The sequence below is a fragment of the Carlito syrichta genome, unplaced genomic scaffold (genome assembly GCF_000164805.1).
Source record: "Carlito syrichta isolate Samal-C Ts95f unplaced genomic scaffold, Tarsius_syrichta-2.0.1 Scaffold287762, whole genome shotgun sequence".
Taxonomy (NCBI): domain Eukaryota; kingdom Metazoa; phylum Chordata; class Mammalia; order Primates; family Tarsiidae; genus Carlito; species Carlito syrichta.
The window spans coordinates 333,224-348,622 of NW_007231858.1; the positions used below are offsets into that span (position 1 = coordinate 333,224).

Genomic DNA, 15,399 nt, shown 5'->3' on the forward strand with positions numbered 1-15,399 from the left:
AAAAAAAAAAAAAAACAAAAGAGTTTGGGGACAACCTGCAGGGACTATGTATTCAACAGGGAAACTTGCATCACCAAACTACAAGCCAGCCTCGGGGCCTCTCTTTTCTGCTAGTTTCTTCTCTCTTCCTTCTTGTGACCTCCTCACTGCTCAGTCTCCCACCTGGTCTTCTCTCCCCTGACTCTGTGTTTGAGTTTTCTATCTGAGAAAGAGGAACAAGCCATAACTCGCTACAAGGGGAGCATTTGCTGTGCAATTCCTGGCTCACCATATGTGCTTGATACCGAGATTGCTGTCTTCCCCTCTGCCCTTCCCCCTGCCTTCTCGCCTGCACTCTAACTCCTGGGTGCTTTTTTACCTCTGTCCTCTAATTCTGTCATTTCTCTATTCCTTTCTCTTGCCGGCAGTCCCATTTCCCCCTCCCATTCCTCCCTCCCTCCCCTCCTGTCTTCCTCCTACCCTCGGTCTCCGCCCCCCCCCAAGCCTTTCTTTCTCCTGGCCACGCTGCCCTGAAATAGGGTATCAGCCCGCCCATCCCTGTCCTTCTCGAGGGAGAAGACCCGGTGTGGGCCCCTCTGCGCCCCAGCCCAGTCCTTCAAGGTCGGCGTTGGGGCTGCCCTGCTGGGACCTGCCAGCTGCGGTCCCAGGGCGGCCCATCATAACACACCCGCGGGCCGCCTGCCCAGGAAAACAAGCCTTTGTTTTCAGCCCCTTTTGACCGCACAGCCCGCCCACCTCGGAGCTGGACATGTGGCCCCGTCCCCTGCGGCAGTCAGGAGCCAACGAGCAGTCCAGGGAAGAAAAGCAAGGGTGGGAAGTTCACCCTGGAGGCTGCGGGGCCCTTTGCACTTTGAGCGCTTTGGAATGTGGAGTCCTGGCCGCGTGCTCGTTTTAGTCCAGTGAAGCTTTCCAGCCTCTTTCTTCAGACATCCCCTTTCTACTGGGAGAACCGCCCCTCCTCTCCCTGCAGTTCTGATGAGAGGGGCAGTCCCAGTGCCCCGCCCATGACCGTAGCCATGCGTCCAATCCTGCCCAATCATAGAGCCCTATGCCCTAGGCCTCAGCTGGGCTTCCAGAAGGCTTGACTCCAGCAGGGCCCTCTGAGGCTTGCTGTTCTGCTGGGCACATGGGCTCAGGGAGAGACATGGTCTCCGTCACTGTGGGAATTCAGGCTGCAAGGATGTAGGCCTGGGGCTACCAGTGACCATCTTACCTCCCAGCGCTTTCTAGCTGTGTCAACTGAGGTGGGTCACCTAATCTCTCTGTGCCCCGTTACCTCATCTGTAAAGTGGGAGTATCAGTAGCATCAACCTTGTACTGGTGTGCGCAGGGTGGTGCCTAGCACATAGCAAGAGCTATGTGACTGTGATCATCAACGCCACCTGCAGAGAGCCTGTCCTTGGGCAAGAGAGAATGAAGCTTACGCGCAAAGAGGAGCATAGACATCTGAGCTGAAAGATGGGGAAGAGGAGAGAGGGACAGGACTATAGAAAAAAGAGCAAGGGCCGGGCTCAGTGGCTCAGCCTGTAATCCCAGCATTTGGGAGCCGAGGCAAGTGGAGTGCCTGAGCCTGCGGGTTCGAGACCCACCTGGGCAACTTGGCAAGCCCTCATCTCTACAATAAGTCAAAAAAATTAGCCGGGGGGTGGTAGTGTGCACCTGTAGTTCCAGCTACTTGGAAGGCTGAGGTGGAAGGATCGCCGGAGCCCAGCAGGTCGAGGCTACGGTGTCCAGGAGCATGCCACTGCACTCCAGCCTGGGTGACAGAGTGAGACTCCAACTCAAAAAGAAAAAAAAAAAAGAGTGAGACCTCGGACTACATTGTTTGGTCTCCTTGAAGCCAGAGTCACCTGACCTTCCCTGCTATGTGACCTAATACATTTCTTTCTTTGCATAAGCTACTTCATGTTAGCTTTCTGTCACTTGCAGTCAAAAGTGACACCAGCAACCGTGCTTGGAGGCCCAGAATGCCAGAACTGGGTCAATACTCCCATCACGTAGAATGGAACACCAAGGCGCAGAGAAGAGCAACTTGACCAAGGTCACCCAGCTACTAAGGATTCACGCCTAGCTGCCTGACTTCAAATGCCACACTTTAAACACTGTTCTCGTGTTATAAATGGTGGCAAATGAAAATCAGTTCATTCTCCCTCTGCCTTCCTAGTTCGCTGCCATTCTCTTTGACCAGGCTTGATTCATTTTGTCTTAAGGAAGTTTTAGACTTGCCAGGTTGCTAACTGTGCTGTGGACAGACACTTACTGAGTACTCGCCATGTGTCACGCACTAAACACACTTTACACACATCCACTCGTGAATCCTCCCAGCAGCCCTTATGAGGTGGGCACTACCAGTAGCCTCATTTTACCAATGAGGAAACTGAGGCATAAAAGGATAAACTGACTTGCCTTAGGTAACTCAGTTAGTAAGAGACAGAATTCAAACCCTCACTCCTGTGTTTGCTTGGCTCCAGGGCCTCACCACTTAGGAAGAGGCAGAGCCAAGGCCTGCACTGGTGCAACGGTTCTTTCCCACATGTTTCCCGTGGTATCTGTGTGCCCGCCTCAGCAGTCACTGGCCAGTGCTCCATCTCTTCACTCCTGGCTTTGTCATTTTTAAACCCCCGTTCCTTAGTGCAGACTCCCCATTCCTAGCTCTTCAGCATCAAGGTCCTCTGTGAGCCATGTCTGTAGGAAGCCAAAATGACTATAGAGTCTTTTAGTCCACCCATTCACTCATTTATTCATTCACTCATTCAACAAACATTTGTTAGTCACCTACTGGGTGTCAAGCTTTTGTATTAGTTAGGATTAGAATCAACTAGTAACAGGCCAGATGTGATAGCTCACACTTATAATCCCAGCACTCTGAGAGGCTGAGGCAGGAGGATTGCTTGAGCCCAGGAATTCAAGACCAGCCTGGGCCACTTAGTGAGACCTCATCTCTACAAACAAACAAACAAAACATCAAAAATTATGAGCCAGGTATGGTGGTGAGCTCCTTTCTCCCCAGCTACTCGGGAGGGAGCTGAAGCAGAAGGATTGCCTGAGTCTAGGAGGTTAAGCCTGCAGTGAGCTGTGACTGTGACTGCACTGCCTAGGTGACAGAGTGAGACTCCGACTCGAAAACTAATAATAATATAGTAATAGGAAAAAACCAAAATAATAAGGCTTAAATGAAAAAAAAAGTTTATTTTTTTTCTCATATTAAGCCCAGAGGTAAGCAGTTCAAACTTGGGAATGTGATACATTCCAGCTCACAGTTCCAGCAGTCTTAGAGTGTGGGATTATTCCCTGTGGTCCAAGATGGTGACAAGAGCACCAGCCATCACGTCCAAATTCCAGACCGTAGTATGGAGGAAGTGGGAGAAGAATCAGGTGTTAGTGATACATGACATATTATTATTGGGTTCATGGTGAAGGCCTTTCCCTTGACTTGCAAACGGCGATCTGCTTGCTGTGTCCTCATGTGGCAGAGAAAGAGATCTCTCCCATATCTCTTCTTATGAGGGCACTAATCCCAATTAGGTTATGAGGGCTTCACCCTCATAACCTAATTACCTCTCACAGGCCTCATCTCCAAATGCTATCACGCTGGAGATTAGGGCTTCAACAAAGGAATTTGAGGGAGAGACACAAATCAGTTCATAGCACAAGCTGAGTGACCTTAGATGGGTATCTTAGTTATTTTTGTTGTTTTTGGCTTTCAACAACCACCATTGAGTTATTAGCACCATTCGGTGGGTGAGCAGTTCTGTCAGGGCATGCTGAGTGCAGCTTGTCTCTTGTCCGTGTGATATCTACTGGGGCTGGACCGTCCAAGATGGCTTCCTCACTCTCAGGTCTGAAATGGAGTGAATAGCTTGCCTGAGGTCCTGTCTCTGGGGCTTCAGTTCTCACTGGTGGCTGGATTCTGTGCTTCTCTGGGTAGTTTCAGAGCCACTTCCCCTCCACGTGACCTCTTCAGCAGGTCTCCCCTCATAGCTTAGGCTTCCCCCAAACATGGCGGCTGGAGGCAGGAAAATAAGCAAGAGGAAGTGAAAACTGCCCGATCTCTTCATGCCTGGTTTTGGCAGTCCCAGATATCACATGTGCTTCCATTCTGGTGCATCTCAGTTCCTCTGAGCCTACTATCTTTTCGTCTCTCTGGGTGGCAATAGCATAATGCCCACATTCCTGGCATACTAGCTGTTATCATGTGTGGTGCCCTTCCTATGCAGCTGTATTTTAGATTCATTAGCTTATTGAATCCTCCTAGCCACTCTGGTGTTTTGGATCCGGGTTGTACTGGCTTGTGAGAGCTGATGGTTAAATTTTCAGGAAATCTGTGAGCAGTTGTTAAATCACTGGTAGCTTAAAATTGGCCTTGTGGGGGTATTTACATCATAGAAATTGGCAAACACACAAATCAGGGCCCTCTTTCCCCCAGAGACCTGGTTTGTCAGCACACCACTGCATATATGTATATAAGTGTGTGTGTGTGTGTGTGTGTGTGTGTGTGTGTGTGTGTATGTGTGTGTGTGTGTTCAATTCCATTTACAGATGAAGAAACTAAGGTTCAGAAAGGTTAAAAATCCACCACCATCTCAGAGAGGTCTAAAATCAACCAATGTAAGCCAGGCTCGGTGGCTCAGCCTGTAATCCAAGCGCTTTGAGAGGCTGAGGTGAGTGGATTGCCTGAGCCCGCGGGTTCAAGATCCGCCTGGGCAACTTGGCGAGATCTCATCTCTACAATAAATCAAAAAATTAGCCGGGCATGGTAGCGCACGCCTGAAGCTCCAGCTACTTGGAAGGCTGAGGGAAGGATCGCCAGAGCCCAGCAGGTCGAGGCCACAGTGGTTGGGAGCGGCCACTGCACTCCAGTCTGGGTGACAGAGTGAGACTCCAACTCAAAACAAACAAACAAACAAACAAAAACACCAATGTAGTAGGTGCTAAATCTGACCTTAGAATCCCAAATCTTATACCCTAACCACTGCCTCCGCAGATGAGAAAAACATGTCTGAGAAAGATTTGTGAACAGAGGAAGCCATATAAATATTCATGATTAATCTTGATACATGAAAAAACCCCATTGGTGTCTGTCTACACATACTTTACACACTGAACTTGCTAACAAGTATCTGATCCTGTCTCTCCTCCTTCCTACCTCCATAATCCAGGTCATTTTTCCCAGTGGGTGCATTCATCTCAAAAATTCCCCTCTGTTCATTTCTTCTGTGGCTCCGTTCTGCCCTCCCCGTTTAGCCACTCCTCTGTTCTTTCCTTGTTTCCCATTTCACTTTTTGTCCTCCCTCCCTCTCCCCCCACCCCCATCCTAGCAGTGAGAAAGTCAGAATAGAATCTCCCTCCCTGACTCAACTGCTCCTGCCCCCTTTGTCAAAATCCAAGCAGAGAACCATTCCATGCCCAAGCAAGTCCTGTCATTGTCACTCTCGTTCCCTCTTCACAGGGACAGGGAGGCAAGACAGCCCATCATCTGATCACTTGCCTTGTGCTCTGACACTCCAGAGAAACCACACATTCCATTTGGTGGTCATCAGAAATCACATGCTTAAGAAACCTTGAATTATGCAACTGCTTAATTAGGGAGAGATGGTTTCACTGGGATATGCTCAGTTTTCCCTGGTGGTTTGATCTCCTTCTCAAAGTGGCCCACCCCCGGGCCACTAATTGCTAGCTTGAACGTGGTGCCACACAGGCATTTGCTGCCTTAATTTTATTTTCTGTGACGTAAGTGCTTACTTATAAAGAGACACTCTCTCTTGCATGTTTCAGTCCTCCCTTTCTATCTGCAAACTCTAGGAAGTTGAGGTAGTGAGGGTGAAATCTTTAGTTTCATGAGGTTCCCATTGTTACATGAGCACCTACTATGTGCTAGGTGCTTGGATACACCCAGAGCCAAATTCTCTTATCCCATAAGGGGCTCACAACTCTAGGAGAGAGATAGATACTAAAATAATTTTTTAGCCGGATACAGTGGGTCAAGCCTGTAATCCCAGCACTTTGGGAGGTCGAGGCAAGAGGATTGCCTGAGCAAAGACCATCCTGGGCAACTTGGTAAGACCTCATCTCTACAATAAATTTTTTTAAAAATTAGCTGGGTGTGGTGGTGTGCGCCTGTAGTGCCAACTACTTGGATGGCTGAAGCAGAAGGATCACCTGAGCCCAGCAGATTGAGGCTGCAGTGGCCATGAGTGTGCCACTGGACTCCGGCCTGGGCCACAGACTGGAATAAAATAAATAATAAATAAATAAATAAATGAAATAATTTTTAAAAATATTGTGAGACATGCTTTGAAGGAATGATTTAGGGCAGTCTAAGGGGTGTACGTAACAGGAGCACCTCATTTAATTAAGAAGTCAGGCCGGGCTCGGTGGCTCAGCCTGTAATCCTAGCACTTTGGGAGGCCGAGGAGAGTGGATTGCCTGACCCCACGGGTTCGAGACCAGCCCAGGCAACTTGGTGAGACCTTGTCTCTACAATAAATAAAAAATTAGCCAGGCGTGGTAGTGGGCACTTGTAGTTCTGGCTATTTGGAAGGCTGAGGTGGAAGGATCACTGGAGCCCAGCAGGTCAACGCTGGGTGGCCATGAGCGCACCGCACACTCTAGCCTGGGCAACAGAGTGAGACTTCAACCCCCCAAAAAAAAAGGTCAGACAAGGCTTCTCCTAGGAGGTATTCACCAAAAGATGAATAGGTGTTAGCTTTGCAAGGAGTTAAGGGACCACTATTCCATCTGCAAGGGAAGAGCTTGGTGTCATCAAGCTACAGAAAGAAGAACAAAGAAGCTGGTACCAGAGCATCCTGGGAAATAATGGGGATGTGTCAGAGTCCCCATCATGACTTATCTAGATTCTGAGGTTCTAGACCAGGGGTCGGAAAACTACAGCCATACACCAAATACATCCTGCCACTTGTTTCTGTAAAGTTTTGTTGGAACACAGGCACACTCATTTACTTACTAATGTCTGAGACTGCTTTCCTGCTGCAATGGCAGAGGTCCGTGGTTGTGATAGAGACCGTGTGGCAATATAATGAGACCCTGTCTCTACAAAAACCAAAAACTAAAAGAATCAAAAACTGGGTGTGGCGGCATGCACCTGTAGTCCCAGCTACTCAGGAGGCTTAGGTGGGAGGATCACTTGAACCCAGGAATTCAAATACAACCTGGGCAGCATAGCAAGACTCCATCTCTATAAAAAGAAAATTTTTAAAAAGATAACAATTAGGTGAGCATGGTGGTGCACATCTGTAGCCCCAGCTACTTGGGAGACTGAGATGGGAGGATTGCTTGCACCCAGGAGTTTGAGACTGCAGTGAGCTTTGATCACACCACTGCATTCTGGCTTGGGCAACAAAATGAGATACTATCTCTTAAGAGAAAAAAAAAGGCAGGTAAGGCTGGAAGAGACTAGACTGTTGATCCAGGATGAGATGGAACATGCAAGAGATGAAAGACGCTGACTGAGAGCAGTTTGGGAGACATGAGGGCATCATGGGGCAGCTGAGGTTGGGTGGTTCAGGAAAACAAAGTTCAGAACATGGGGATTCTGCAGAGCCTGGGGCTTACTGCACCATAGGGCAGAGCAGGGCAGTCCTGGTCATCCACTGAGCTGCTGATCCATTTGTCCCATGTCCATCATGCCCTTGGCCATCTAGAACAAATGTGGCGACTGCCCCCCCATCTCTATTTTCATTCACCTCCACTTTGCCACGCGGGTACCAGGAGGGGAGAGGGGGGCTTTTGGGGAATGATATCCTCACCATGGGAGGCGGCCAACTAGTCCCAAAGGTCAGGGGTGGATGACTAAATGCCCTTCCTTGGTCCTTGGCAGATGTGAGTGCATCTACTCCAGGGAGACCCCTTCTGAGTGGCCTGTGCCCAGTGCATCAAGATGGAACAGAAAGAGATGGATATAAATTATCTGTCTATGCACCACACATCACCCATTTGATCACTATGCAACATGTTCTTATAACATTTTTTCCCCCTCTAATTTTTATTTTTTAGAGTCAGAGTTTCACTCTGTTGCCCAGGCTGGAGTGCAGTGGCATGATCACAGCTCACCGCAGCCTTGACCTCCTGGTTTCAGATCATCCTTCTGCCTCAGCCTCCCAAGTAGCTGGGAGTACAGGTGTGCACCACCATGCCTGGCTAATTTTCTTAATTTTTTTTTAGATACTAGGTTTCACTATGTTGCCCAGGCTAGTCTTGAACTCTTGGTCTCAGGCGATCTTCCTGCCTCAGTCTCCCAAAATGCTGGGATTACAGACATGAGCCACTTTGCCTGGCCCCTTCTAATTTTTTTTTTCTTTTTTTTTTTTTGAGTTGGAGTCTCACTGTCGCCCAGACTGGAGTGCAGTGGCCGCTCCCGGGCCACCGCAGCCTCGACTGCTGGACTCGGCAATCCTTCCGCCTCAGCCTTCCAAGTAGCTGGAACTACAGGCGCATGCTACCACGCCCAGCTAATTTTTTTTTTTATTTATCGTAGAGATGAGGTCTCACCTGCCCAGGCGGGTCTCGAACCCACAGGCTTACTCACCTCAACCTCCCAAAGGCGCGGGATTACAGGCTGAGCCGCTGAGCCACCGAGCCCGGTGGCCCCTTCTAATTTAAACACATCACATGCTCAGTATAAAAAAAAATTTTTTTGGAAAAAGAAAAACACAAGGAGAATAAAAGTATTTTTTGCATTCTCCATTATTTCTACTTATAACAGTAATGAGTATTTCTCTGGGTCAAAAGATATCCTTCACTAGGATGATTTCTTTTTTAACTTTCATTTTTAAAATAATTTTAGAATTAAAGAAAAATTGCAAACGTAATACTGGGGGTTCCATATATCCTTCTACCATCTTCCCCTAATGCTAGCATCTGATAAAACCATAGCTCAATTAGCAAAGCCTAGGAATTAACATCAATACTTTTACTTTTTTTTTTGAGTTGAAATCTCATGCTGTCACCCAGGCTGGAGTGCAGTGGCACAATCATGGCTCAAACTCCTGGGCTCAAGGGATCCTTTCACCTCAGCCTCCCGAGTAACTGGAACTACTCGGTGCCACGTACCACCATGCCTGGCTAATTTATTTATTTTTGTAGAGACAAGGTCTCACTATGTTGCCTAGGCTGGTCTCAAACTCCTGAGCTCAAGCCATCCTCCCTCCTCAGCCTCCCAAGGTGCTGGGATTGTAGGCATGCACTACTACCCAGCAATACTATTACTATTAACTAAGCTGCAGGCTGCATTCAGACTTAGACAACTGCCCCACTGATATCTCTTTCCTAGTCCAGCACAGAATACAAGATCTCATGTTGCATTTATGTGTCACATCTCCTTAATCCTCTCCAATCTGACAATTCCTTGGTCTTTTCTTTGTCTTTCATGTTCTTGACACTTTTGGAGAATGTGGGGGCAGTGCTTTTGTAGACTGTCCCTCAATTTGGATTGGTCTCTTGTTTTCTCGTGATTAGATTGAAGTTAGGAGTTTGGGGCCAAATTACCACAGAAGCGATAACTGCATCCTTCTCAGGGGTTCAAGATGTCAGCATGACTTCTTTCTGAGGATGTTGATCTTGGCCACTTGATAAACGTGACGTGTGTCTGGTTTCTTCACCATATAGTTGCTAGTTTTCAGGGTAATTTTTAAATGGTTGTCTGGCTCCCCAATATAGGTCTCTAACACAATCAGACCCTCTTTTTGTACATTGAGTTTATTTTTTTTACTGTTACAAAGAATGCCACAGTGTCCATTGCTACTGGTATATCTTTGCCCACATCCCTGATTATTTTGTCAGGATAAGTCGCTAGAAGTAGAATTGTTGGAAATTTTTATTGTTTTTACAGATACGGATGCCTGGGGCAGGGGTGTGTGTTTGTATGTTTGTTTTAATCTGCTTTATTAAATCATCATTTACACATGATAAAATGCACAGATTTGGAGCATATATTTCAATGGCTTTTGGTAATTGTACATGTCCATGTGTCCCACATCCTAACCAAGATATAAAACATTTCTATCACTTCCCAAAATGTTCCAATGTTCCCCCTTGCAGTCAATTCTCCCTGCCCCTCACCCCAGACAACAACAGGTCTGGTTTCTGTTGCCTCAGGTTAGTGTTACCTATTTTAAGACTTCATATAAACCAGAATTACACAATACATACTTTTTTTTTTTTTGAGTCAGGATCTCACTCTGTCACCCAGGCTGGAGTGCAGTGGCACAGTCATGGCTCTCGGCAGCCTCAACCTCCTGGGTTCAAATGATCCTCCATTTCAGCTTCCGGAGCACCTGGGACTACAGTTGCACGCCTCCAGCTAATTTTTTGATTTTTTTTTTAGAGATAAGATCTCACTATGTTGCCCAGGCTGGTCTCAAACTCCTAGGCTCAAGCAATCTACCTGCCTCAGCCTCCAAAAGTGCTGGGATTACACACACGAGCCTTCGTGACCTGGCCACAATAAATACCCTTTTATGACTGTCTTCTTTGATTCGATATGATGTCTGTGAGATCCACCCATGCTGTCCTGTGTATCAGCCTTTGTTGATTCTTATTGCCAAGTGGCAGCCTATTATATAAATATGCCCTACCGTTTGTTTATCCCTTCTTCCATTGATGGATGTCTGGGCTGTTTCCAGTTTGGGGATTTTATGAATCAAGCTGCTAAAACATGGGCGTACATGGGACATATGTTTTCATTTTTCTTGGGTAAATACCTCCGAGTGGAATTGCTGGGTCATGAGGTTGGTATGTGTTCAACTTTATTAGACACGAAGGGGTGGGATTATTTTCACCTTCATTTTATAGCTCAGACCACCACAAGCTTGAGAGACCTTTCCCAGAGAAAAGAGAGGAAAGGAAATAGGATTTGTCGCCAGGCATAACACTAAATACTTTGCCTGTCTGTCTCAGTTAATCCTCAAAAGAACCCCATAAGGTGGAAATCGTGCTCCCATTTCTATAGATGAGGAAATGGAGGCTCACGAACATGCAGCAAGATAAGATTCAAACCCTACCCAGTGTAAATACCTGAGTCTGTGTTCTTTCACCAGGTATTCATCACCCTGCCTCCTTGGAGACAGCAGGTGACAGAGCTGGGAAGGAATGTGTCATCCCACTCTCAGCCTCCTGGCCTGGCCTTATCTGCGCCCTGTGCCCATTCTGCCTGGAACCCTGAGAGTGATCACCTGTGATGACCAAGTCAGCACTCTAGGGACGAGGGCGGTCTGGGTGCTGGGCAGGGACTGTGCCCCCGCTTTTGACTACGAACCCTCCAAGCCCCAGGAAGGACCCAGGGGGTGGCCCACCCTCCAGCCCTCTGCCAAAGGTGTAGAGTTTCTCCCACCCTGAAATGCGATCCTGGGCACTTCATCTTCTGGGCTGGCGAGTGGCGAGTGAGGCCAGTGACCAGGGCCTGTGTCTCCCTGGCCATATCACAGCCCCATTAGGAGCTGGCCTGAGTGCTTTCCAGAGCTGATGGATGGCCTGCCTGTGACCCGGGACTGTCATTATGCCCGGGCCGGGGCCTCCCAGCTCGGTCCTTGGGGTCTTTACTGCTAATAATAATTGATGCTCTCTGTGTGCTTGCAGGGAAAGTTCTATCTGGTCATTGAGGAACTGAGCCAGCTGTTCCGATCGCTTGTCCCCATCCAGCTGTGGTACAAATACATCATGGGCGACGACTCCTCCAACAGCTACTTCCTGGGAGGGGTCCTGATCGTCCTTTACAGCCTCTGCAAGGTAAGGTGGCCCAGGGTGAGAGAGCTGGCTTGGGCAAGCCCCATCTGCTAGCCAGGCCTGCCGGTCTACTGGGAGCCTGGAATAATCAGGCTAATTTCTTTTTCTTTGTAATTGAGGTGAAATTCACACAACATAAAATTAGCCACTAACCATTTTAAATTGTGCAATTCAGTGGCATTTAGCAGATTCACAGTGTCGTGCAACCACCTCCCCTGTCTAATTCAAGACATTTTCATCACCCCCAAAAGAAACCCTGTACCCGTTAAGCAGTCACTCCCCAGTCTTCCCTCCGCCTTTCCTTCCCCAGCCCCTGGCAACCACGAATCTGCTTTCTGTCTCTATGAATATAGCTCTTCTGGATGTCTGGCTTTTATGTCTGGCTTTTTCACTTAGCATAATATTTTCGAGGTTCATCTACATTGTCGCATGTATCAGTACTTTTTCTGGTGGAATCCACCCTGAGTTCTTGCCTGTGAAGCTCGCCATATGATATTCTTTCATGTAGTCATCTACAGGACAGCTCGTCAAGATACTTACCATAATTGCTGTCATTTTAGAGGTGAAGAAACTGAGGCTCAGGGAGTTGAAGTCACTTGCCCAGGGTCACTCAGAAAGATAGTAGCACAGGCCGAGTGTGGTGGCTGTAATCTCAACACTTTGGGAGGCTGAAGCGAGAGGATTGCTAGAGCCCAGAAAGTCCAGACCAGCCTGGGCAGCATAGCGAGATCTCATCTCTACAGATAAATCTAAAACTTAGCCTGGCATGTTAGCACATGCCTTTAGTCCCAGCTACTCAGGAGGCTGAGGAAGAAGGATCGCCTGAGCCCAGGAGATCAAGGTTGTAGTGAGCCATGATTGTACCCCTGCATTCCAGCCTGGGCAACAGAGTGAGACTCTGACTCAGAAAAAAAGAAAGAAAGAAAGATAACAGAACAAATGTAGAACCCAGGCAGACTGCCTCCAAAGCCCAGAGCTCTTAACCACACTTCACTGAATATGTTTTCTTTTTCTTTTTTTCTTTCTTTTTTTTGAGTCAGAGTTGCGTTCTGTGACCCAGCCAGGAGTACAGTGGCATGCTCACGGCCATCGCAGCCTCGACCTGCTGGGCTCAGGCAATTCTTCTGTCTCAGCCTTCCAAGTAGCTGGAACCACAGGCATGTGCCACCACGCTGGGCTAATTTTTTTAATTTATTGTAGAGATTAGGTCTTGCCATGTGGCCCAGGCTGATCTTGAACCCCTGGGTTCAGGCAATCCTCTTGCGTCGGCCTCCCAAAGTGCTGGAATTACAGGTGTGAGCCACTACGCCTGGCCTGAATTTGTTTTCTATCCTTCTTACCTCCAAAACAGTATCCCTTCACGTTGCATGACCCCAACTCCTCAAATCAGTATGCAGTGCTTTTGTTTTCATTATTAGTCCCAGTCGGGTTTTAGCCCTAAATATAAATACGTTCTTCTCTTTCCTTTTCCTTTTCTATATCTGGCTTTAGAGAATTCTGGGGGAATGCATGTGCTCCTCTTTTTCTTCCTCCCAACAGGACTAGCTGGGAGTCCACACAGTGTCAGCCATTGTGGTTGATTCTGCTTGTTGACTCCGATCGCCACAGTGGCTGAGTGCCGCATTGGGAAGGCTCTGACTGGGCTCAAAGGAAGAATGCTGTAATCAATTAGCAATGCCTGCCCTGGGCTTGGGAGAGGGAAGAGGCAGTATGTGTGCCATGTATTTGCTATCATGGCCTAGGTAGCAGGGGAGACTCGATATCAGACAAAAGGCAAGCAAAACTGATGGGAATGAGGAGCTGCAAATGAGAAGAAGAGTCCCGAAAATGTTCTGGGTCAAAGAGAGGGGTAAGGGGTCAGGGCTAGGGGAGTAGGGAATTGTGCCGGGGTAGTGAGAGATCCTTGGATACTTTTCAGCCAACTGCCCTGCTCTCCTTTCAGTCATTCGACATCTGTGGCCGTGTGGGCGGAGTTAGGAAAGCCCTGAAGCTTCTCTGCACCTCTCAGGTGAGTTGGGCTCCACTGAGATCATAGAAACCAGGAGGTAGAACAGCAGTGGCCCCTTGCTCACCCCACAGAACTCGCAGTGTCCATAGCTGAGTTTGTCTCTCCCCTTCCTCAAACAGAACTATGGAGTCCGGGCCACCGGGCAGCAGTGCACAGAAGCCGGCGATATCTGTGCCATCTGTCAGGCTGAGTTCCGAGAGCCTCTGATTCTCCTGTGCCAGGTGAGCAGAGCTTGTGCGGGGCCATCGGAGACCAAGACCAGGGGACAGCAGGACCCTTCCACATGACCAGTCCTCCAGCCTCTGGCATGGGTCTTTGGGGTCAATCTGGGCAAAACTGGAGTCAGCCAGACCGGGTTCAAATCTCAGCTCTGCCTCTTACTTGCTAGGTGGCCTTGGGCAGGTTACTTCTCTAATCCTTGGTTTCATCAGTAAAATTTAGAAATGCCAAATTTAGTATGATGTCATGTCAGAAGATCCTGAATGCAAATTTCAGTGGCATTCTTGATCCTGGGGTGGTTCACTCCATTTTCCTGAGCCTTCGTTTTTCTCATGTAGAAAATGGGCATAAGCCGGGCTCAGTGGCTCAGCCTGTAATCCGGCACCTTTGGGAGGCTGAGGTGAGTGGATTGCCTGAGCCCACAGGTTCGAGACCTGCCTGGGCAACTTGGCAAGACCTCATCTCTACAATAAGTCAAAAACTAGCTGGGCGTGGTAGTGCGCGCCTGCAGTTCCAGCTACTTGGAAGGCTGAGGCGGAAGGATCGCCGGAGCCCAGCAGGTCGAGGCTGCGGTGGCCGGGAGCGGCCACTGCACTCCAGTCTGGGCCACAGAGTGAGACTCTAACTCAAAAAAAAAAAGAGAAAAAAGAAAATGGGTATCATAATAGCACCTACTTCATAGAACTATTATTATTATTATTAAAATCATCTATGGGAAAAACTAAATGGGAATTATTCAGCCATAGAAGTAGCTAGTATTATTATTATTATCACTATAATGATTACTACCCTTTGTTTTCATTATTAGGCGTGGGTCACCAACCCACGGTGGTAAATACTGCTCAATCCCTTTTAACTCCCTAAATGTGACCCTTCCCCTCCTCCTGACATTGGGCTAGGTGTCAATCCAGCAAATATGTATTGGGTCAAAGGATCCTATCAGGCACCAAGGAGGAGAGACAGAGGGCACGCCAATTCTGTCCCCTCCTCTAGAAGCTCCTTGGGGAGACAGACACATACATAAATAACTATGAAACAAGGCAGGCGGTGATAAGTGCTGTATAAGAGAGATTCATGTAGCGTCCTGGGGGACCGGGCAGAGAGCAGTAAGTTCTAAACTGGGGAGGCTTTTTAGAGACCAGAAGGCATGACAAGGAATATAATCTGGGCTTGGTGGCTCACCCTGTAATTCCGCGCATTGGGAGGCTGAGGTGAGTGGATTGCCTGAGCCCGTGGGTTCGAGACCCGCCTGGGCAACTGGGCGAGACCTCATCTCTACAATAAATCAAAAATCAGCCAGATGTGGTAGCGCGCACCTGTAGTTCCAGCTACTTGGAAGACTGAGGCAGAAGGATCGCCGGAGCCCAGGAGGTCGAGGCTGCGGTGGCCGGGAGTGGCCACTGCACTCCAGTCTGGGCGACAGAGTGAGAGAA

General features: G+C 48.3%; 1 protein-coding gene across 1 annotated transcript in view; it reads left to right on the plus strand.

The window, feature by feature from the left end:
- RNFT2 (ring finger protein, transmembrane 2) overlaps window positions 1-15,399 on the plus strand; it is a gene marked incomplete at its 5' end in the record, with an annotated part of 87,510 nt that overhangs the window by 60,405 nt on the left and 11,706 nt on the right. The window contains 3 exons of the mRNA XM_008052991.2: window positions 11,593-11,742; window positions 13,682-13,747; window positions 13,867-13,968. Of these exons, the coding sequence (XP_008051182.2) occupies window positions 11,593-11,742; window positions 13,682-13,747; window positions 13,867-13,968 (318 nt within the window). The remainder of the gene's footprint in view (window positions 1-11,592; window positions 11,743-13,681; window positions 13,748-13,866; window positions 13,969-15,399) is intronic.